Raw genomic sequence first — 25,458 nt, forward strand, 5'->3', positions numbered from 1 at the left:
ACCATTCTGTTAGGTCTTCTTCAATGTCTTTCAATAAAATTTTATAATTTTCTTCATATGGGTCTTTACCCTATTTTATTTTATTAGATTTATTTCTAGTTGCCTTATATAGTCTGTCATTTTAAATATTTCTTTAAAATTTTTATTTTCTAATTGCTTGTTTTTCATGTACCAATATACAATGTATATGTATTGATTTTATGAGGAGGAAACTTACTAAAGTTGTTTACAACTTTACAAACTCTAAAAATTTATCTGGCAATTATTTTGAGTTACCTGTGAACCTAATACGTAATAAAATATCATACAAATTGGTAGGATGATGATTGCAGTTAGTGGCGTAAGGTCCTTGTTTTATTCGGATGGTCAAGGTACTGACTTGAGACTCAAGACACATGTTAAAACTTCTAGGATAACCACTAAAAGAATAGAAATAGCTTCTAACCGAACCGAATACCTCACAGTTGGCTTCTATAAGCTTTAGGTACCATGAACTTAACAATTTTCCTCTAATTGTTCTCCAGAATCCCTGTTTCAAAAGCAATAAACGACTTTACAATTAATAACAAAAAGACTACCGTTTAGTCAATAATCACAAGCAAATAAAAAGAAAAATACAAATAACTGCTTTGATCTGATAAAGCAAAAAATCTATTTTATATAATCGGTCTTATTAATTCCCAAGAGTAATTTTCAAAATCGTGCTGTAGCAACAACTCATACACACCTCTATGGCCTCGTGTGTTCTTCACTACCATTGGGAACTCTAGTACTTCTGCTTCATCAATCATTTTAGCAAAATTTTCATGGCCACCTGGTTTGAGCAAAAGATATATTTAATAATAGCAACAGAGATGTTTTGTGATAAATTTTCTCTCTCCTAAAGACAGGCAATGATTAAAGGGTGACAGAAGGTAAGAACCTGATGACCAAGTTTGTTTTTCTTGGAGACAACAAATATAAGCTGGAAGTACAATTGAATATTGTTTAAAACAATTACATGGTTTAAAATGGATAATGGCTATCTTAAACTACACATATACTGATACCCAACTTTAAGAAAGTATCTTTCAGCTAAACAAAGCTGCGGAATTCCTAAAAATTTTTTATGTTTTTATTCCTCTACCACATGAATAACAGAACTTTCAGAATGTACTTAAAAAAAAAAATCTGCTTTATATATTCAATTTCCTGGTTGCTTTAAGAAATCGAAGAATGCGCCTGAAGAGATGCTATATGCAAACACACACACTCACACTTCTCTTTGTATTACCAAATATGTTTATCAATTTTATCTCTATTAATCAGAGCACAGAGCTTCTCAGAACTCATGATTCTTACTGTTTTTACTGCCCAGGAACAAATTATACAATAGCAAAAATGAATGGTAGTTGTGCAAATCAGCATGATGATAAAGAAACACCAAGCCAGAAAAAAGTTCATTAAACAAATGCAATATCATAAATTTGCAATTAGAGAAATTAAGAGATTCAGTTCTAAAAATTTAAACCTTCAACATTAGAACATATGGAATATTTTATCTCCTTTCCATTCTCTTCAGAACTGTAGAATCTTGATGCCTCTTCTTGGACATCTTACAATGGCAATTTCATCCACATACACTATACAGATTTGTGGAGGTCCTTCCTTCTTTACATTATTAAAAATAAGAAAGAGGTCAGGGATTTCTCTCTCTAAAGCCTCTTCAAGCATTCGACTGGATATTTATTTGGAGAAATACCTTTAAAGAAAACTCTTTACTGATTTTTAGTAAGTCCGCTTTTCTCCAAACTAGAAGAACCAGAAAGGCAAAAAATACATTATCATAAAATTATTTACAGCAGAGCTACTCAAAGCATGATCATGTTTCTGTGACTGTCTGCAACGTGTTTTTTTTTGATATGTTACCAGATAAACAGAAAAAGTAAGCACTAGAAACTTTTATAGCAATTTCACATTGCTTTGATGCTTTTACTGTGTTTTACCAGAATAGTGGTTCACAGCAGTATTGGCCTTTTTAAAAAAAAATGGTCCTTTACCACAGAAAATTTTAGAAGCACTGATTTAAGATACTCATTTTCTAAAAAATATGAAAGTTATTTATGAAGAGTTATCAAGAAATTCATAATATAGATGAGAAATTAAAGGGAGATGTCTCAAATTCTATTATGTTTTACTCAGAGATTGGTAAATAATAGCCTGTGGGCCACATTTGGCCCACTGCCTGTTTTTGTAGTAAAGTTTTATTGGGACACAGCCACATCCATTTATTTATGTACTGTCTATGGCAGCTTTCATGCTACAACAGCAGATGTGAGAATCATAACAGAGATCTTAAGGCCTACAAATCCTAACATATGTACTATCTGGTCCTTCACAGAAAAAGTTTGCTAATTTTGTGCTACCTCATATCCTGAACCAAATGTTAAGACTCATAATTCTCTGGCCCAGTTTGTCGAAATCAAAGAGGGTCTTTCATGTTCACAAATTTCCTTGTACCACACAATCCTATTAGGTTAGCTTGGCATTCAAAACTATTAGTGCTTTAAAACTTAGGCAATATTATTATTATGAGTGAACTCACCATAAGAGAAAGTATCTGGCAGAGGAACACCATGGCCAGCCAACTCCTGAAATGTCCAAAACTTATTAACACAGTTTAGGATGGCTTGAGGTCGGTTCATCAACCTACATCCCATCTTCTCTAGATGACGCAAAACGGTGATGTCACTATCACTTTGCACCCAAGGGGTTGGTACTCTTACTACTACCACCTGGGGGTAGGCAGTAATTAGTTCTCCATTGATCCGTAGACCTGAAATATACAGATATGAAGACAAAATCATTAGGAAGGAATATATAATAAAATTGAGGAATAGAAACATACCATAACTTTAGGTCACAAAATTAAATGCACTAGAGTTTGTTAACATTTGACTGGGATGGAAGGACATTCCTCCTTAAATTATATTCCTTTGTAAGAAAATGTGATTAGAAAAATCCCTGCACTAGTTAAATTATGGTGCATGTGAATACAATGAAACAGCACAAAGCCGTTAAAAAGAATGGCACAGACAAGGCACCTTCCTGCAATTAAAAACAAACAAACAAAAACAAAAAACAAAAAAAGAATGGCATACATAAAACGTTATATTCAAACATGGAAAAATTGTTCATATATAATGTTGAGTTTTTTAAAAAGCAAATCTGAGAATAAGTTTTATTTGTGTCTACATATGCATATAAAATGTCTGAAAGAGTAAACAAAACAACTGGCTCCCTCTGAATGTGACTGGATGGCTAGGCAAGAGGAAGGTAAAAGAAGGGGGAGACTTTAACTCTGTGCTCTGTGCAACTCTCTATTTGTTGAATTTTCTTTTTTGTAAGGACATAAGTCTTTAAAATGGAGAAAAATAATTTTTAAAAGAAGTTTTTTGAACTTTTATCTAATACCATTCTATTTAGGGAAACTCCAAATAATGAAAGACAACAGTATTTATGTGAGTTGCTCCTTAAAATGTATTTTCATTAAAAAAAGTGTATATCCTTGTTAAAAATATTCAATACAAAAATATATAACATATATTCCAATATGGTAGGAGTATACTGAAAGCAACAAAGTTATTTCAGGATATTTGTTTTTCTTATTCCTTTGCTACATTTTATTTGAAAATGTTTTCTTTTTAATTTTTTATAAAGTTAATAAAAAATATTTATTGTTAAATATATACATATATACAGATATATATATATAACATTCACCTCCTATCTAACATCCTAGGTATGCAGTGTTTAATAGCATGTATTTTCCCCACTGTTATCTAAGTAAATAAAAAAATACATCATTTTAGAAAAATAAGATTTTATGTATTTATTTTATAAAACTGTTTGCAATTATATCACGGACATATTTTATGTTGGTGGATACACAAGCTTATTTCATTTTTAACTGATGGACATTCAATTATTTAATCAATATTAGGTAACTGCTCTGTGTTAAATTATTTTCTGTTGGGAATAAATTAATAAGACAGGTAAGGTCCTTGGCTCTCAAGGAGCTTTTATTCTAGTGAGAGGGACAGATACGGTGAGTAATAATATTATGTATTAATATTTATGGTATTATCCTTTAAACAGAGAAGTTATGATAAAGTTCAGGGAAAGCTAAAATCATTATGGTAGAAGTGGAGTTAATGGCAGAGTTAGGGAATAAGCACTGAGAAATATGTGTATGTTTAAAGAAAAGAGAGTGGATACTTCGGATATAAGAGAGTAGCAGGAGACAAGTCACAGGGGAAAGAGAACAATATGTGTGCCTCAACTGCAAATTTGTACCAAGAAATATAAAAATAACATTGGTAAGACAAGGTGTCATATATGGAAAGCCACAAATTCTGAGCTCAAAATTTTATATCTCTTCTAATGGAGGGAACTGGGGATGTGTGCTGGATATTACCTGATGACACTCGACACCACCCCTAACTTTTAATCTCTCCCCATTACAGGAGAAGCCATAAACACAACTCCACTCCCTTGCCAGCAGGGTTCCATTTACTAATCTACCAATGAGAGGCAATTACACAAAATTTTGAAGGTGAAAGAAAAACAGAAGCCATTATTCTCCAGGAACAGCTTGGGTAGGTAGGTGGTTGTCAGCAGACAGCCAACATGAGGTTTTGCCAGTAGCTTAAAGCATTCTCCTCACATTCAGTTAGCTGCTACAGACATCTTGAAATCAGCAGCAGCAGCTTTTTGCAGTCCTGCACTTCCTCCTTTCTTAGGTTTTAAGCAATAGCTTGGCTGAACAGGCAAATCTAAAGAGCATTTAAAACAAAACAAAATAAAACCCTTAGTGACCAGAATGGGAGTTAAAATTTTGGGGACTAGGACATAAAAAATGGGAAAACTGAAAAGTAAAATCAGTTTGGGGCAGAAGATACGGAGTTTGGATCTAGATTTCAAAGATTGGGTGATACCAGAAGGAGGTTAAAATAGAACTCTGTAATAGTTCAAGATGGAATGGAATAGAAATGTATATATGTTTTGCATATATGTATACATTTTGTATATATGTACATTTTGTATATATGTATACGTTTTGTACTGGGTATGTGGCCTGTGTGTACACGTGTGTGTATTTATTTATGGGAGTCAGCAGAGAAGTAATAGTTAAAAAAAAATGAAGATATATTGGCTGAAAAAAAAAAAGGGAAGAATGGAATAAAGGACCAATATTTGGCAGATTTCAATAAGGTGTGGGAGTAGGATGGAAAACCTGAGGAAAAAACAATCAAAAAACTAGGACAATCTAATGTTTAGTAGTAAGTAAAAAGAAAATACACATTCTCTCTGTATTATCAAGAGAGTGTTCAAATTTTGTTACATGAAAGAGAAAAAAATGAGACTGAGTTTTGAGAAAAGCTTGAGCAATCAGGAAAAGAGATACTATCAATTGTCAGGAGAAAATTCAACCATTATTGCACTATCTTCTCATCAACACTAAATTGGAGATAGATTTGTTCCTTTTTAGAAGTAGGATAAAGAAAACCAGAGAACTCTTCCACTCCCAGCACACACCACCAGAATGAACCATCCATCTGCTGCCACCTGAAAATGAGGGAACTTTACCCAGAGAAAAGTCAGATCTGCATAGTATACTTTCATGTGTTTTATTTTGGATGGTATTCCTTAACAAAACAAATCTTCATGTTGTTCTAAGCAAGCAGTAGGTGATCAAAGGCTGGATAAACATAAGATACATTTATTTATACACATAAACATAAGTCAAAAAAAACCAAGTGATAATCTATTAAGATCCTACCTAAAGTACTGTTGATTTCTTGGTCATAACTTGAACAAATGCCACTCTTATCCTTGCTGCAGAGCTTGTAAAATTGAAATAAAAGGAATGGCTTCTTCCCTTTGATCCCTATTTTCAAGATACACATGCACATGAATGTGTAAAGAACTTTCCCAGAATTGCACTACACTCAGTTATTCCAATTGAATGTGCTAAAGACAAAGCTGACCAACTCCACTTCCTCAAATGCAAAATATTTCTTCAAGAAGGTTGGGGTCACACAGAACTGATGGCTACTATAAATGCAAATTAGTCTTCGGGTATATCTTTTTTTTTTTTTTTCACTTGCTTGTTTCTTCCACCAGGGCACAAAAGTAATTAGCTAAATTTTGAAGAGAAAAGGACAACTAGTAATGAGAATTTATGGTACCAAGGGTCAGAAAACTCTCAAAAAGTTACACAAAACATTAGAAATTCTTTATTAAAGCTGGATAAGAATGCATAAGATTATCAATTATGAAATATCAAAAACATCAAAAAAATATGCCTTTGACATCTGCTTAACAGCTTCCTAACAAGATATATTTTGTGTTTTCCCCAAGAATATCTCTTTTAACATCCTCATCAATCCCTTTGCCTTCTAATTTCTTAACATCTTATTTCTACATATTATCTACCGATTAATCACAGGGAGAGACATTTTTTTGTGAAGTATACTCTTTTGGGAATGATGAGGAACCAAGAGAATTCCTCTCTCAGATCTCTCATCAGCGGTTCAGAAAGAAACAAAAGGAGGACTGCTCTAACAGCTCACCTCATTATCACTGAGCATTGCCGCATTGCAGCTGACAGTCATGTGTTTAAAAAAAAAAAAAAGAACATGAAACAGAAAGGAGAAAGAGAGGAGGAAAAAAGAAAGCAAGCAAACAAGCAACAGATTACGGCTTCTCCTGTTTTAAAAGCATCGCTTCCTCAAGGTAATATGACTGCCTAGTTTCTTTTTAAAATACTTTTTAACTAAAAGAATCCAGTCAGTATCTGAGGTCCAGATAACCAACCCTATCCCAAAAATTGGCAAAGGAAGTAAAACATTTCAAAGATAGGGAAATGTGATACCAGCTAAAATAACTCAATTCAATCCATCTTTTTAAATTTTATAATTGCTAACATTCAAGCTCTGTATGTTTGAGTGCATTCTTTTAGTTCTTCCATACACAGGTAGTAAAATAAAAATTAGCTCAAGAGAAATACTTCATGAACTTGAAATACCAAAAGGCAAAATACCCTTAAGGGGCCCCTTCATCCATCCATCTATTCATTCAAAAACATTTGCTGGATATGAGAGAATTATAAAAAATATGCATATCCATCAGTCTTCCAAGTTTATTTTTCATTCATGTATGTGTTTGAGTAGTCACTATTTTTTAGTACCATAAAAAAGGAGTCTTTCCAATTGTATAACAATGTAGATTACAAGGGGTGACAGTGTGATTGTGAAAACCTTGTGGATCACTCTCCCTTTATCTAGTATATGGATGGATGAGTAGAAAACTGGGGACAAAAACTAAATGAAAAATAGGGTGGGATGGGGGGATGATTTGGGTGTTCTCTTTTACTTTTATTTTTTATTCTTATTCTGATTCTTTCTGATGAAGGAAAATGTTCAAAAACAGACTGGGGTGATGAATGCATAACTATATGATGGTACTGTGAACAGCTGATTGTACACCATGGATGACTGTATGGTATGTGAATATATTTCAATAAAACTGAAATTAATTAAAAAAAAAGGAGTCTTTCAATGCCGTGTTTTCTGCAGAATTTTCTGTAATTAATGAGTGAAATGTAATATGGAATTTACTCATTCTTTAAAATATTTTTGAATACAAATATTGCCTGTTGAAATACTCATTGAAGCCACATACTGCAGATGAAAAAGTTTTCCAACAACATGAAAGAAAACTAAGCAAATAATAAGATTTTTAAAAATTAAAAAAAAAAAAAAAAAAAAATTTGCTGGGCACCCACTTTAAGACATCTGAGCCTTGGGAAAAAGTCCTAGCCCCACCCAAGAGGTTTTGAGGAGCACAACAGGAAAAAAAATATGCATGTAAAGTACTTAAGTGATTGACTGGAACATAAATAAGTGCTTAATATTTGTTAGCACTCATTAACTGCTCTCTTGCTCACAGTGGTAGGGTGAATAGGCTGACACAGTGGGGTAAGTAGGTTGATGCACATGTGGGAACTGATTTCTTTATTCCCTTCTCCCACACAATCAAACTTATCTTGTCTATTTACTATATGATGCCTAAAAGGTTCAGCATTACCAGTTATCTTTATGCAAGCTTCAGCTAGATACCCTGAATGGCCACAGTATGCCAAGCCCTAACCAACAGGAGTCCCGAAATACTTAGGTCCCTATCTGAGACTCTATAAAGTTTCACTCACTAAGTTATTTTTCAGAAACTTAAATCCACCAGAGTGTTCCTATGCCAGACAACTCCTAAAACCCAGTAGCAACAGCCTCTTCAAGAACATCAACCAGATGCAGTCCCTTTTGTCGACATCCCTTTTTAATAACAAGTAAGGTTAGACTAGGTTAGCCTAGACACCCCTGAAGATCAAGACAGTGACTGAAGGAGAGGGAGTAGTAGTGATAGACAGGATAGGATTTAACAAAGGATTAGGAATACTGAATCTTTATATAAATACAAATATATATATATGTATATATGGTTTTTTTTTTGTTTTTTTTTTTTGTTTGTTTGTGTGGTTTTTTTTGGATACTAAGGTATTGGAATAGCTGAAGGGAAGTGACTAAAATGGTAGAACTGTGGCCTGTGGCATTCTTTGAAATCTGTTCTATGGCTACTCGTTACATTGTACTTTGAAAGTTATTACCTTTCTATATATATGTTATATTTCATAACAGGGAAATGATTGAAACCGTGGAACTGTAACCCATAACATTCTTTGAAATTTGCTAACTACTTGTTAAATCATAATTTGAAAGTTACCACTGTTCTGTATATATGTTAAATTTCACAATAAAAAATGTATTTAAAAAAAATTAACTGTAGTCTTCCAGCAACAGACTACCAGAGAAGAAGGAAAGGAAGAAGGAAAGCTTTAGCCTCCTTGCCAATTCTGGAAAAGGGTAAACTTCTGTTTAACAGTGGTTCCAAGTTAAAGTCAAATGTTTATACTAATCTTTTCATATCCAACATTTGGCAATCAAGAAAGCTTATACAACTTCATGATGGCTAGAACTTTCTGAATATTGATATAAAGTGTTATGGAATGAATAACAAAGAGGGGGGAAACTATATCAAGCCCTTTGAATATTGAAAATTCTGAAGAAAATGATGTAGAAAGTAGGATATATATAGGTTTTTGCCTCCCATGTTTCATTTAAATCCCAAATATCAAGAGATAATGAGAGAGGATAGCAAAAGGCAAAAACTCAAGAAGTAGATATTTGCAGGACTCTTCCTGGCATGTAAGGACAGCTGCATCCCTGGGTCAAATCCCAGCTCTGCCACTTATAACTGTGCAAACCCAGGCAAGTTACTTAATTTCCATATGCTTCAGTTTCCTCATTTGTAAAAATGGCAATAATAGAAGTAGCTTCTTTATAGAGTTGTAGTGAGAATTAACTTGGTGAACATTAGTGTAGAACTGCCTGGCACATAGTAAGCACTCAATAATTCTTAATCATCATTATCATTATACATCATTCACTTTTCCTCATGGGAAACGAGAGTTAAGTAACTAGCAAGTAAGTTCCACAAGCATAAGGGACTTGACTATCTTACTTGCAGCTATATCTTCCAGCACCTAGAATACCACCTGGCACACAGTAAATACTCAATTATTATTTACTGAATGAATGAACTTAGCCAAAGCCTCACTGTTTTTAAGAAACAGAGCTGAGGTTTAAAACTAGGTTGAGTCTGAAATTATAATGCCCTAAAATGAGACTGTCCCTATAAATGCTGAAGAAAAACTAGTCAACCTAAAACACCATAAATAAAACCATGTTAATACCTAAAAACACAAGTAGAAAAAAGAGTAAGATAAGAACAGAAATTAATGAAAAACAAACAATAGAGAAGACCAACTAAACTGAAAGTTGGCCTCTAGAAAAGATTAACAAATCTGTTAAATCCCTGGTAAGATTGAGCAAGGAAAAAAAAGGTACAGATGAAGTCAAGAATGAAGGCGGGGGTGGGGTGGGGCTTTCAGATGGAACCACCATCTTGCAGTAATTCACCAAAATAACAGCACAAAGGGAAAGATGAGAGGCACCCGCTACATGTTTTCTAGGCCTTTTAGAAAACACGGAGTTGTTCCTCTGGCAAAACTACAAGAAAGGTAATATTGTAGACATCAAGGGAATAGGCAGTGTTCAAAAAGGAATGTCTCACAAATGTTACCAAGGCGAAACTGGAAGAGTCTACAATGTTACCCAGCATGCTGTTGGTATCGTTGTAAACAAACAAGTGAAGGGCAAGATTCTTACACCAAGAGAATTAATGTATGTATTGAGCATATTAAACACTCTAAAACCTGAGATAGCTTCTTGAAGCATGTAAAGGAAAATGATCAGAAAAAAAAAGAAGCCAAAGAGAAAGGTACATGGGTTCAACTGAAGCACCAGCCTGCTCCACCCAGAGAAGCACACTTCATGAGAACCAATGTAAAGGAGCCTGACCTACTGGAACCTATTCCCTAAGAATTCATGGCATAAAACGTGTATAAAAGAAATAAAAGACTTGTGGATTGTAAAAATGTTACGTCTTCGATTTTCTCTTGAGTAAACATGTTGTATCCCATCCCCAAAAGAAAAAGTATTTAAAAAGCCAACCCTGTCCTAATTCACTGGGTAATAAATGCCTTTACTGTTAAAAAGAAAGAAAGAAAGAAAGAAAAAGAAAAAAAAAGGTGGGGCATAAAGGAAGGATTTTATGAACTTTGGAATGTACAAAAATCTCTAGTAAAATAATTAATCAAAACCACAAGAAGGACTATATCATCTGAATAACTTAATAATTAAAGAAAATTAATCTATTAAAAACCTTTGCTGTTTTTTTCAAGACCACAAACTGTATTAAGGATACTTTAAAGAGTTGCCTTTGCTGAAACACTATACACCACCATGTGTTAACAGTAAACACGGTTCCTTGCAAGAAAAATTAAAAATTCTTAGTGAAGACATGAAGCTTTACACTTCATGTAATTTTTTTTCAGAAAAATGTCTTCAATTCTTCTTAGTTACTCTACGAAAATATCTGAGCTTATATCAAATAATTTTTCAGAAATACTAGTGAAAGTGCACTGATATTGAAATCATGTTTGTTTTTTTGCTCTTTTTGTGTCTTGTGATTCTCATTTTTTAGCACAAATATTACATATCAGATTGTCCTGATTTATGTTTACATGTTCTAAAAAGTTTATGATATATTTTAGTAGCATTAAATGTATTATAAAATGTGGAGTAACCAGTTGTTCAACTGAATGGCATTTTCTGTGACTCACTGTTGGTAACCATTTATAATGCAGGCAAGTAAAAATTCACATTTAATTGTTTAGGAAAAATAACAAAGCATAACTATTTGCACTCTTTTAAAATTTAAAAGTTCTTTTGATTTGTAGGACTACATTTTATCTAAATTTTATGTTTGTTTTTGAAAGAAGTTCTTTCTTAGGTTGTTTTGATTTAAAGTCATTTTTTTTTAAAGTAAAAATGTTTGGAAACAATTATTCATTTCCTTAACACTAACCCTTATTGTAATGCTTTTGGTATATTTTAACAGAGTGACGGAAACTTTAAGACCTCATTTTTTTGTTGTTTGTTGTTGCTGCTGCTGCTTTGATAGAAATTCGTTATTCAGGCTGACAGCACAAAATTGGTTCTCCCCCTAGTCAAAGTAGGAAATATGGAAAATTTCAGTGTTCATTACTTTGTTACTTTCTCATCTATGAATAGCACTTTAAGACAGGCTAAACTAAGCAAATATGCAGTGTTATGTGGATCATTGTGCAAGGAAGCTGCTAAAGTCATGTGTGTGGTAAAGTCTGATACTCTCAAGCCTTATGTAAGTGCATATCATGTAGACATTTTAAAATATAAAACTTTAACAGAGATAGGAAAGCTGTTTAAAGCATTGTATAGTTGTACATAAATTGTTCACCTGAATTTCTTTTATTTTAAATAAACAAAACAAAACAAAACAAAACCTTTCCTAAGGTGACAGTGTGGTTGTGAAGACCTTGTGGATCACACCCCCTTTATCTAGTGTATGGATGAGTGGAGGAATGGGGATAAAAACTAAAGGACAAATGGGGTGGGATGGGGGGATGATTTGGGTGTTCTTTTTTCACTTTTATTTTTTATTCTTGTTCTGGTTCTTTCTGATGTAAGGAAAATGTTCAGAGATAGATTGTGGTGATGAACGCATAACTATGTTATCATACTGTGGACAGTGGATTCTATATCATGGATGATTGTATGGTGTGTGAATGTATTTCAATAAAACTGAATTTAATTAAAAAAAAAAAAAAAAAAAAAAAAAAAAAAACTCTCCCTAAGTAAATTCTAGGACCAGAAAGCTTTCAAAGGTGTATTCTATCAACCATTTATGGAAGCAATAACAAATGCAATAACACAATTCTTCCAGAAAACAGAGAGATAAAAACAAACAAAAACAAAACAAAACCTTCCCCCATCTGTTTTTTGAGGATGTCATAACTTACCAAAAACTGACAATGACGTTTCAAGAAAGAAAAATTACAAGCTAATCTCACTCATGAACATAAATGCAAAAATCCTAAACAATTAACAAATTAAATGCAGCAATGTAATAATAATAAGAAAAATCATAAACAAGTTGGGTTTATTCCAAAAACTCAAAGTTTAACTATTTAAAAATAAATCATGCTATTCACAATAGCCAAAAGGTGGAAGCAACCTAAAGGTGTGCATCAACAGAAGAATGAATAAACAAAATGTGATACATACATAAAATGGAATATTATTCAGCCATAACAGGAAATGAAGTTCTGATATGTGTGACAACATGGATGAATCCTGAAGACATCATAAATAAAATAAGTGAAAGGGGACAGATGTATGATTTCACTATATGAATTGACCAGAAGAAATCTTTCAGTTACAACTACTATACTCTATTGAAGAAATTAATAGAATGGACAATGAAAGTATGAAATCAATAACCACTGCACAAAACATTTCATTCAACAAAAACTATAAAAAGTCCAATGAATAAATAAATCAACGTCTTTCACCACTGCCCATTAACAGCATTTTGTTTTGAAGTTTGTCCTCCCTTGGTATTTGCAGTTTTTAAAAAAAAATTTTAATCTGGTTAATAAATAGCAGATCTAGTACACAGCAATAGTCCACAGCTTACATCATTACCAGACATTCTGCAGTTCTTTGACCTAGGAAAACAAACATTTTTATTTGACTTTCAGATTTCTTGTGTCCAAAAAAGCAATTTTAGCAGCTTTTCTTATTCCCTACAAGATATAGTAGAAGGAAAACAGTCTAGAGGATGACAGATGTAAGTGAACCACTTCATGCTCCTCTTTTTCCCCAGAAGTGAATTTCTGCTTCCTTAATGTATTCTGTATTTAGTTAGTCTCATAAAAGGACTACAAAGAACTCCAAAGGTTTTATCCAATGGTTTACTGGAACAGAGAAGGCATAATTCAGTTTGCCTCTTAGCATTTATTTCTCCATCTGGCAGTAAGATGCTTATTTTAAATAAATAAATACATGTATCTAGTTCTATAAAATGATTTGGAATAAAGATTAACTCCTTCCTCGTTCCTCTATGATGAGCTAATTAATGGGAAAAATATTGAAACACCATTTCATAGCATGGGCAAGTAAAATATGACTATATACAAACCAAATAGCAACCAAAAAAAAAAAAAAAATCTATGCTGTTTTAAACCCACAGCTAGAACTATTAAAGGAAGTCATATTCAGTCCAAATAACAAGCTTGATTCCTTAGAAGGAATTTAAAAGTTTATAATTTAATGAAATAGTATTTTCACCTGTGAAACTAAGAATGTTATATGTGTAATATATATGAGTTATGGAGACAGAGGATAGAGGCACTAATTTCCTGCTAGTGGGAATATAAATTATATAATCTTTCTGAAAATCCTTAAGTCACTCTGGCAACCACACACACATGAAAACATTTATACCCTGACTCAGGAATTCCTCTTTTAGAAATTTTCTCTAAGGAAGTAAAAATTAGCAGTATAAACAAAAACAAAACATAAACAGAAGTCCACAGATTACTTGACAGTAAAAAACAAACAAACAAACTCTGGAAGCAACCTAAATTCTAATGATAAACTATTGGTTAAAGTACAAGAAAAGTAACTAACATTGAGACTTACTATTCCAGGCACGATTCCAAGCACAATGCATTTATTAACTTATTTGATTTTCATAACAACCCATATAAAGGTGTTTCCATTATACACACAAAGAAAAGGACTAAGACAAGTCAAATTACTTGTCCAAGGTCCATAGCTGGTAGGTTACAGATAATTTAAATCCAAGCAGTCCGGTTCTAGAGCCTATGCTCTTAACCACTAACCTTATATACTGCTATATTACATCTATATAATGTAATACAACAAAGCCCTTAAAATCTGTGTTATGGACCAATATTTTCCAAGTTCATGAATAGTCAAACAAGTATGTTTGAATAAAATTAAGATTTGAAGGACAAACATCATAAGTTTAACAATTACTTTCTCTAGGTATTAAAATTATGGAAAAGGTTTCCTTTGTTCTTAAAATGAACCATTTATTATTAAAATTAAATCCATTAAAAAATACTTGCTATGTTTTGTACTCATGTTATATATTAACATTGAAGTATTTTTCTCCCATTTCTATGAAAACCTATCACATAATTTAAAGGATAGAAGGCTTGATAAGCTCCAAAAGACTAAGTGCCACAAAAGATGACTCATACCACAAAGGAGAGGTTGGGGAAAAATTTAAGTGCCTACTCTAAGAAGCTCAGTATACAATGCTATTATTTGTACAGGTACTGTTTTAGTTTCTAAGGCTACTTAGGCAAGTACCACGAAAAAAGGGCTAATTAAACAATGGGAGTTTATTTGCTTATGGTTTTGAGGCCGGGAAAATGTCCAAATCAAGGCATCATCAAGGCAATGCTCTCTCGCTGAAGACTGTGTGGTGTTCTGGGGCAGGTTGCCAGTGATCCTTGGTTCCTCTTGTCACATGGCGACATCTCCTAGTCTCTTCCTTCTCTTCCCAGTTCTGTTTCAGCCTCTCCCTTCCTGTGGCTTTCTCTCTATATACCTGAATTTCAGTCTGCTTATAAAGGACTCCAGTAATAGGATTATGACCCATCCTGATTGGTCTGGGTCACACCTTAACTGGAGTATCCTCATCAAAAGGTCCTACTTACACTGGGTTCACACCCACAGGAATGGATTAAATTTAAGAACATGTTTTTCTGAGGTACATACAGCTTCAAACCACCACAAGTATTACCATCCCTGTTAAGAAACTGAGATGAGTAGTAGTTGGCTTCAACAGGCCTGACTGTTGATGAGACTACGAAAAAAGAGGTTCAGAATGACCTCTGGCAATTTAGAGTAACTCACCAATGTTGGTGAATAATATGTGGAAAATGCACTGAACTTGGATTTTTCTTAAAAACAAGGTTTTATTCCACCAAACTGAGTAAGTGGCAATGTCTCAGATGGCTTCCTTTTCTTTAAAATGGAAGGTGGGGAGTAGATGTCAGATTCCTAAAGCTTTTTCTGGCTTAATTTTTGTACCAAAACTATGACACACACACCCCGCCCCCCCCCCCAATGTCTGAAAATTAGTCAAATGAAACAAGTATTCCATTTATTTCATATTATCCATTTTAAAAAGGATGTGAAAGCATACTACATGTGATCCTGGATGTTTCTGCAGATATGTCTATGCAACCCCTTATCAAAACACATGCTTCAGGTAAGACTCATTTTCAACAGTAAAAAAACTAAATCTCTAAATGTTTGTAAAACTTTTCACTTTACATGACTAAAGCTAACTAGCCCTGACCTGACTTCAAGAGCTCCAGACTATTTTCCCAACTCTTCCTGGCTATCTCCAACTAGATGTTCTAAAACTAGCTCTTATCCCTGACATTAATTGTATAACATTTTCCCAGCTACTCAAGCCAAGATCCTGAAGTCTTCCTTTCTCCTCCATGTCTTTAGTCAATAGGTCACCAAGGACAAAAGATTCACTTCCAAATGCCTTTCAAGTAAAACTGGCCCATTTTCTCTAATCCTGTTGCTGCTGCCCTAGTTCAAACCCTTAAATTTCTGACTAGACTTCTGCAATGGTCAGGTCAGATTATTCTTCCTGAAGGTTCCCCCTCCTTCTCCATGTCTTGGGTTGAGGCTATTTTCTTGCCTGAAACACAATTCTTTGTCTCCTTCTCTAAAGGTTCAATTCACTCTATAACGCCGAGGTAAAATGTAAACTTTTCCAAAAAGCTTCCCCACTACCCTATTCTACTAGATTGCTCCTCTGTGTTCTCAAAGTACCTTACTTGTATAAATTTTATAACCAACAACACTGTATCTTTATAATACTCTAGTATACCTAAAATCTCTTGATAGGGTAGGGACAATATCCCTTGCAAACATTAACACCTTTCAACAAGTCAATGCATACATAGTAGGGACTCAGTAAGTAGTCCCTGAATGAACTTTAACAAATTTTTTCCTTCACATTAAATAAAAAGTTTCAGATTATTCCAGTCTTTTACACAGAAATTTAAAGGTTCATTAATAATAGAAATGTTCCCTCCCATATCTATTCTTAACTCTGCTGGTAAGTGACAGATACTACTATGATGGACTTTACCGTGTAAATTCTTAATAATAGATCCTTGAAATTAATATGCTCTGAACTGATTTTTTAAATTTGAGTTTATTTTCTAAATAAAATATGCATAGCATAAAAGCAAGAATTCAAACAAAACTAATTTTTCACTTATAATCATTCAGACAGAAGTGATCTGAAATACACCTTTACTCATCTAATCTTTCAATTAAAACGCAAACCAGATTACAAAGAAAATGCTTAAATTTCACAAGAAAACTATCTTCAAGGACTTCATAAGCACCAATATAATGGTAATTACAAACCATATTTACGTATTTTATTTCTTGACTCAAGCAGTTTCCAAATAGACATTTACTAGGCAATACTGCTATTTGAAAGCCATGTATGCTTAAACTTGCTTTTCTCAGAGACTCACACAAATATGTTTTAGTCAGAGAATAAGTCCAGCCTTTTGGGATGGCAATCTTGAAAAATATTTCAAAATTTAAGACGTTAAATTCTACTGGCCCCAAATTACACTAGTCATTATCCTATGGTTATCTTCAAAAAGAATATAAAAAATTACAGAATATAAAAAAAAAAAACCACTAATCTTTGGTTGAAAAGATAATAGAATATTAGCTGCTGGAAGTAGGGTAATTGATTGGAAAAGAACATAATTTTCTGGGAATAATGGAAATGCTCAATAGTTTGCCACACAACTATACACAAGTACAGATAGTTGGAATTGAGCTTTTAGGATTTATGCATTCTAGTGCATGAATTACCCCTTGTTCTAGTTTGCTAATGCTGCTGAAATGCAAAACATCAGAGATGGATTGGCTTTTATAAAAGGGGGTTTATTTGGTTACACAGTTACAGTCTTAAGGCCATAAAGTGTCTAAGGTAACACATCAGCAATCAGGTACCTTCACTGGAGGATGGCCAATGGTGTCTGGAAAACCTCTGTTAGCTGTGAAGGCATGTGGCTGGCATCTGCTCCAAAGTTCTGGTTTCAAAATGGCTTTCTCCCAGGATGTTCCTCTCTAGGCTGCAGTTCCTCAAAAATGTCACTCTTACTTGCACTTGCGGTATCTGTTCTCTCTTAGCTTCTCTGGAGCAACAGTCTGCTTTCAACAGCCATCTTCAAAATGTCTCTCATCTGCAGCTCCTGTGCTTTCTTCAAAGTGTCCCTCTTGGCTGTAGCTCCTCTTCAAAATATAACTCTCAGCTGCACTGAGTTCCTTCTGTTTGTCAGTTCATTTATATGGCTCCACTGATCAAGGCCCACCCTGAATGGGTGGGGCCATGCCTCCATGGAGATCATCTCATCAGAGTTATCACCTACAGTTCGGTGGGGCACATTTCCATGCAAACAACCTAATTCAAACATTCCAACTTAATCCCCACTAACATGTCTGCCCCACAAGAGTGCATCAAAGAATATCGCTTTTAATAGGGGACATAATACACTCAAACCAGCACACCCCTCAATTTAAAAATAAAGAATAAAGCATTCTGTCTGGGCTAACATAAAAAGATCTCCAAGGTTACATATATGGGAAAAAAGTAATATACACAACTATCCATAGACAATGATCTTTTTAAAAGAATATATATTTAAGAATATATTCTGTTATATACATACTATTTTTCTCCAAAAAAAAAAAAATACAAGGAATTTAAGACTTCTGTACAAGAACAACAAAAAAACCATAATGTTTAACAAATACATGTAGCAGACAGATTTTTATGGTGGCTTTCCACCACTTCCTGGTGTTCACACCTTTATGTAATTCCTTCCCTTTGAGTGTTGACAAGGACCTATGATGTGATTCTAACCAACAGGAATAGGCAAAGATAATGTTACTTCCATGATTATGTTGTATTACGTAAGATTACATCTTGTTGGCAGACTCATCCTAGAGAGTCTCTTTCCCCATTTGCTTTTGAATAAATAAGCAGCCATGTTAAAAGGCCCACATGAAAAGCTGTTGAAAGTAGCCTTTAGGAGTTGAGGGTAGTCGCCAACCAAAAGTTGGCAAGAAGCCAGGGACCTCAGTCCTAGAGCTGCAAAGAAATGAATTCTGCCAACAACCCGAGTGTGTGTGAAAGCAGATTAATCCACAGTCAAACCTCCAGATCAGGACACAGCCTAGCCAACTCCTCAATGGCAGCCATGTGAAACCATACACTAAGGATCCAGCTAAACTATACCTGGACTCCCAGCACAAAGTAACGATGAGATACTGAGTTACTTTAAGCTGATAGGTTTGTGGTAACTGTATACCAATAGATAACTAATACAATATGCAACACATATAATAGGAAAGGACCAGTATTCAGAATATATCTAAACTTCATACACATAAAAAAATAAAAGACATAAAAATTCGAAAAATGTACAAAGAACATGAGCATTCAATGCAAAGGGAAACCTCAAATAGCTATTAACATATGAAAAGATGCTTAAACTTCACAAGTAATCAGGAAAATACAATTCAAACCCTAATGAGATACCTATCAGACTAACAAATTTCCTAAAGTTTGACAGCACCTAGAGTTTAGGATGTAAAGGGACAGGCAATCTCTTACACTATTTGGGAATATATTTTGCTTCAACTGCTCTGAGAAAAGAGCTAGCAAAACCTTGTAAAGTTAAAAATGAGTCTAACTTACAGCTCAGCAATTCCATTTCCAGTTCCATACCCTTCAAGTGAAGAACTGCTGCACATGTAAACCAGGAAACAGTTACAAGAACATTAACAGCAGCAATGTTTAAAACTAAGAAAAACTGGAACTATCCACCAATAGGGAAATATAAAATATGGAAAGCAGACTCTGTATCAATAAGACTACAGCTCAAAAGCAATGTAAAGAGAAAAAGCAATCTACATTGTGCCATTAAGGCAATTTTCAATAATTGATATATACATTACATACATACATACATACATAATAAAAGTACAAAAGCACTGAATGGCTCAACATCAAATTCATATTGTGGCTGCCTTTGGGTAAGGAAAGAATAAGAGGAAATTGCAACTTTACTGATAAAGTTTCGTTTCTTTAAAAACACCAGAAGAAAATATAACATTCATCTTTGTAAAGTCAGGGTAATGAGTTCATAAATATTCGCTCTATTTTCCTTTATTGATTTTAGCACACTGTATTATTTTAAATTTAATTAAAAATAGAAAAATCTTTAAATCTTACTTTAAAAAAGCAATTCTCCCAAACCAATAGGAATCAGCAAAATGTAATTACATATGAAGCCAATCACTTTTCTCCTTAACAATTAGCTTAAATGATAAAATGGCTCCAAATTAGTCCTGATATGTTTCTAAATGTGCTAATATCAAACCTGGGTTTTGACAGGCCAATAAAGTATGACCTTCAAAGTTTGCATTAAAGAATATTTATAATTATATTTAGCAATTTTTATTGACTTGAAATTAATAAAAGTTTAGGATCAGAATGATTCACCATCACTACCAAAGTAAAAATTACAGAAGTCCCTTCCTCTAACCTGTGTATCCATACAGCAAATGCTTCTTAGATTGCTGTTATACTTCAGAAAGATTCCTCAAGTCCCCACACAGTTACTCCATTCAGATTCTTATTTACTTGCTGTCAACCCAGAGCCCAAAAATGGATGCCAAAGAAGTCACAAGAAGGAGGATATGAAGGAAATCATCAGAAACTAAACTTTTCTACAGCATATAAATGAGTGAGGGGGATATTTAGGAATTCTTATTCAATAACAAATTCATCCTTGCATGATTTCCATGTTAAAATCGTTCCTGCTCTTATCTCAATCTAGCATTTAGAATCAAGTAGTTCAATTAGTGCTTAGTTTACTGGCTGCTAAGAATAGACTTGCTTAAGCAATGGGAATCTGAGGCAAGGAGAAGTTCAAAATCGAGGCATCGGCAAGGTGATGCTTTCTCCCCAAAGACTGTAGCTTCTAGGGCTGGTTGTCAGTGATCCCTGGGTCCTTGGCTTTTCTATCATATGGCAATGTACAAGGCGGTTTCGCCTTTGTCTTCCAGGTTCCACTGACTTCCAGCTTCTGGCTGCTTTCCATGGTTTCTCTCTCCTTGTCCAGTTTTCTGCACTTGTAAGGACTTCAGCCATTTTGGACTAAGTAGGGCCCACCTTCATTCAATCTGAGTACACGTAAACTATTAACATCTTCAAATATACTATTTACAAACATGTTCAAACCCACAGAAGTAGAGGTTGGGACCTGAACATGCCTTCTGTGGGGGGCATGATTCAATCTCCAACAGTCAGGTTGGTAACAGAAGTTTTTTAAGAAGTGTGAGAAATAAGGTTGGCAAAGATGTAGGCCTTCAATGTTGAAACCTAGGGGCTTACACTTATGTGAGCAACAAGATACCATTAAAAGCTTCTAAGTAATGAAAAGACATAATTATGAGTGGGACTGAGAAGATACATCTGGCATCAAATATATTCCATATATGGAAAGAATAAAGTGCAGAGGTATGGAAGGTTTGGAGGGCAATTCAAAGGCTATTTCACAGTTCAAGCAAAAAGTAATCATGGATTCTCTAAAAGAACCAATGACTTACAGCTATACTAGCACAAAGAGGCAATGATTCCTCACCCCAAAAAAACAAGTAACAAACTGGACAAATTTAAGATTATACTTCAGAGCTCTAAAAACTGACCAAAGGTGAACAACAAATTAACACACATTTATTAATGAAAAATCTGCTAGAATATGGGTATGAACAGTGGAAGTCTATGTCCTTTTTGTCTAGGGCTGTTCCCATTCCCACCTCCACCTCACCCTCACAGCTTAGCTGGCACAGTAATTTAACCAGACTGGGTAGGCTGTGCAGATGAGTGGCCCTGCTGCTGGAGGGAGGCGAGGGGGGATCTGACTTGGGACAGAGGCTAAAAACCAAAGGCAGCACTGTTAGAAATATTAAGAAATGAGCAGGGAAAACCCAGACTGCTAGCCCAAGAACATCAGGCAAATGGCAGACTGCCCAACTCCACTGTGGTATATAACAGCACAATTTATACAAAGGTATATTTTGGGATGAATGCGCCAAAAGGATTACAGAGATCATGGTATCTCACTGTGGTTGATATGGTTAACACTTTTATGCTGTAAACAAGGGACATTCAACATACACTGATTCATTAAATAAGGTATGAATAAGATCACAAATATTTATGTGCCCCATATCTGGCCGAGAGACTGTAACATGAAACGTAAGACAGTCCTCTGGACTTGAGAAACTGAAAAGATAAAATAAAAATAAATCCACTGTAGGAAAAAATGACTTTGTAATTAAGGATTAAATGTGTCCCATAGGCATTGAGTGCATTTAAAGTAGTCAGGGACAACACGAAGGTGTGACAAGACCAAGGAGGGCATTCACATGGAGTGAAATAGGTGAGAAAAGATAAAGAAACAGTAATGAGCAAAAGTGAAAATACTAATCCAAGGAAAAGAATAGGGAGTAAAGGGGGACCATGTTGAACAGTCTATCTTATAAAAAAAGCGACAGCATTTAAATCAAAGTGAGTCACCAATAGGTTGGAACAGGGTTTCTAACCTATTAAAGTGTCTGTTTCCTCATCAGAAACATGGTAATATCACCTTTCTTACAAAGTGATCTGAGATTAATATAAAATACGGAAAAGGTCAAAAAACCTAGAAATGCCTAGATACAGGAGATGCGTAATAATTTTTATCATCAACAAAGCATCTTAAAAATCAAGAAAATTAGATTTAATGTTACAGGGAGAAAAAGCGAGCTTCTGAAGGGTTTTTAGAAGAATGTTAAGATGATAAAAGTGGTGCCTGATGAAGATTAGAAACGGCTAGAGAAGAAAGACCAACATATAAGTCAGGTCGATAGAAGAAAGGTGATGTCAAAAAGACAGAAAAGCTGAGATAAGATAGTTTTAGGGGGGAAAAGCAAGTTCAATTTTGATTGGCATAGAAATGACAGTTAAGAACTAAGTGAAAACGTACAATAGGCTACTGAGATAAAATCAAGAGCAGTCAGATGTGGCCATTCTCTCTCTCTAAGCCCACTTGGCAGGTAAACCCACTGCCCTCCACTCTACATGGGACATGACTCGTAGGAGTGTAAATCTCCCTGGCAACACAGGACATGACTCCCAGGGATGAGCCTGGACGCAGCAACATGGGATTGAGAAACTCTGCTCAACAAAAAGAGGGGAGCAAAATAAAGTTTCAGTGGCTGAGAGAATTCAAATGGAGTCGAAGGTCACTCCGGTGGGTATTCTTATGCGCTATATAGGTATCCCTTTTCAGTCTTTAGTATATTGGAATAGCTAGAAGGAAATATCTGAAACTAACTGCAACCCAGTAACCTTGATTCTTGAAGACGATTATACAGCTATCATCTGACATTGTGATTGTGAAACCTTATAGCTCACACTCCCTTTATCCAATATGGACAGATGAGTAGAAAAATGGGGACAAAAATTAAATGAAAAATAGGGTGGATGAGGGGATGGTATGTGTTGGGTGTTCTTTTATGCTTTTATTTTTACTTTTATCTTTTTTTGGAGCAATGAAAATGTTTAGAAATTGTGATGAATGCACAACTATATGAAGATACTATGAACAACTGATTGTACACTGTGGATGACTGTATGGTACGTGAACATGTCTCAATAACAATGAATTAAAAAAAAAAAATCAAAAGCAGTGTGGTTTTCAATCCTAGATCTTTTTCAAACTATGACACTTTTAGGGATGCCCATTTCCGTCTCCCCAATCTTGACTAATTGTGTGCTTGACAGAAGCTAGCTCACACACAGAAGTCTACCTGCAGAGGACTCTTAGAAACACAGTCTTTGGTTTTCCAACCTCTAATATATAGGAACATTAAGCAGATACTGAATTTTGGAGAAAGGGTTTAACTTGATTTGATCAGGGATATTTGTAAAAACTATGGGGCAGTGTGGGGCCAAGATGGCAGAGTGATGAGGCATGGAATTTAGTCTCTCCTCTAGGGCAGTTGGTAATTACCCAGGAACTGTATGAAGCAGTGTTTTCGGGGTCTCCAGTGACCAGTCACACATCATATACAAGTTTAAAACCAGAGGAAAAGCTGAGATCACAGCAAACTTTGTAAGACCAGGGGTCTGGTGCCCTCTCCATGGAAGGAAAAAAAAAAAACAAAAATCTGCTGAGGGCAAGAAGGGTGACTCAACCCAGCCTCAACTTCAGAATTAACTAATTTTTGGCACTAGGGGGACTAGAGAAGGGCTGGGCTCCGAGAAGGGGGTCACATAAAAGTGGGCACCCATTCCCTAGCTCCAAAAAAGCTTGTTTTTTTCCTCCTACATTTTGTCCCTTCTCCTTTCTCACTGACTCCTTACTTTTTGCATTTCAATAGCCCCTGGCAAGGGCTGTAATTATCAGACAACAGCCCAAAGTACACCTTTAAATGCTCTATTCTGACACTGACAAAACTTCCGGGCTGGGGAAAGGCTTTTAAAAGGGCCTTTTTTTTTTTTTTTTTTTTAAGTAACATGTGGTTATTTCCTATGGTTATTTCCTATCAGACAGCTCAGGTCTAGGCTGGTCTTAGGGGAAGACAGAGCACCCAGAACTTCTTTGAATTTCAGATTCACTTCTGAGGACGGTCTCCACCCGACTCTTTAATTGGCAACTCAGGCTGACCAAGGAAGTAAGATGGAGTTGCCTCAAAGAGAAGGGAGAAGGGAATAGTGCCCTTAGGAGACAGCTGGAGTTCCCAGGATTGGGAGAGTGGAGGGAGGTACAGCTCAATTGGCAGCCCTCCTTCTGGGAACTCACCCCAGGAGCTGGAATTCAGATGCCAGCTTCAGTCAGCCATGCCCCCAACAGGATCAGAGTCACCGGGAGAACTAAAGGTTCCATACCTCCTTACACTGGTGGGGGAACTGCAGGCTGGCAAGTGCCACCTGCTGTACAGCATAGGAAAAGCACCAACAGAGGCCTCACAGGAGAGTCTCATTCTCAGGGAAACTCCATAACCTCCTCATGAGACCTGGGCCTCTCTAGACTGGGAAAACCTGACTGGGGTCGACCGTATCTGAGGAGACCCTCTCACAAAAAAGGCTACATAGAGGCAGGGCAAGAAACAGAAAAACAAGACGTGAAAAACTCTGATCAACTAAATAGAACCTAAGTTAGAGGCCTAGAATAAGCTGAACTAAACACCAAATGTTAGAGAACAAAGCCAACAAACAAGAAAACCCTAGGTAAAAGAGTGAAAATGAGATCCAGAATAAACTAATCAAGAAAGTCAGATGCCTAGACAGCTCAAGATAATGAGTCATACTAGGAAACACAAAAATATGGACCAGCCAAAGGAACAAACTAATAGTTCAACTGAGATACAGGAGTTGAGGCAACTAATGCTAAATCAATTCAATGAACTAAAGGAAGAACTAATTAAAGATGTTCAAACAAATCTCCTAAATCAACTCAAAAATCAAGTCAACGAACTGAGGGAAGATATAGCAAAAGAGATGAAGGATATAAGGAAGATACTGGATGACCACAAAGAAGAAGTCATAACCTTGAGAAAACAAACGGCAGAACTTACGGGAATGAAGGGCATAATGGAGGAGATGAAAAAGACAATGGAGGGATACAACAGTAGATTTGAACAGGCAGAAGAAAGGATCAGTGAACTGGAACACCAGACATTTGAATTCATACACACAAAGGAACAGATG

The 25,458-nt window shown here is 35.1% G+C and overlaps 1 protein-coding gene and 1 long non-coding RNA gene across 17 annotated transcripts in view; one reads left to right on the top strand and one right to left on the bottom strand.

Moving 5' to 3' along the window:
* The window catches only part of RIMKLB (ribosomal modification protein rimK like family member B), a 67,805-nt gene that overhangs the window by 23,241 nt on the left and 19,106 nt on the right, over positions 1-25,458 (bottom strand). For all 15 annotated transcript variants that reach the window (XR_005218260.1, XR_005218252.1, XR_005218261.1 and 12 more), the window contains 2 exons: positions 2,585-2,815; positions 728-814 (listed from right to left, as the gene is read on the bottom strand). Coding sequence is in view for 5 of the 15 variants with exons in the window: in XM_037845362.1 (XP_037701290.1) it covers positions 728-814; positions 2,585-2,815 (318 nt within the window). In the remaining 10 variants the exon portion in view is untranslated. The remainder of the gene's footprint in view (positions 1-727; positions 815-2,584; positions 2,816-25,458) is intronic.
* Positions 6,712-25,458, top strand: part of LOC119541422 — a 44,205-nt gene continuing 25,458 nt past the window's right edge. For both annotated transcript variants that reach the window (XR_005218268.1, XR_005218267.1), the window contains exon 1: positions 6,712-6,777. This is a non-coding gene — a long non-coding RNA (uncharacterized LOC119541422). The remainder of the gene's footprint in view (positions 6,778-25,458) is intronic.

The sequence above is a fragment of the Choloepus didactylus genome, chromosome 8, assembly GCF_015220235.1.
Source record: "Choloepus didactylus isolate mChoDid1 chromosome 8, mChoDid1.pri, whole genome shotgun sequence".
NCBI classification, from domain to species: domain Eukaryota; kingdom Metazoa; phylum Chordata; class Mammalia; order Pilosa; family Megalonychidae; genus Choloepus; species Choloepus didactylus.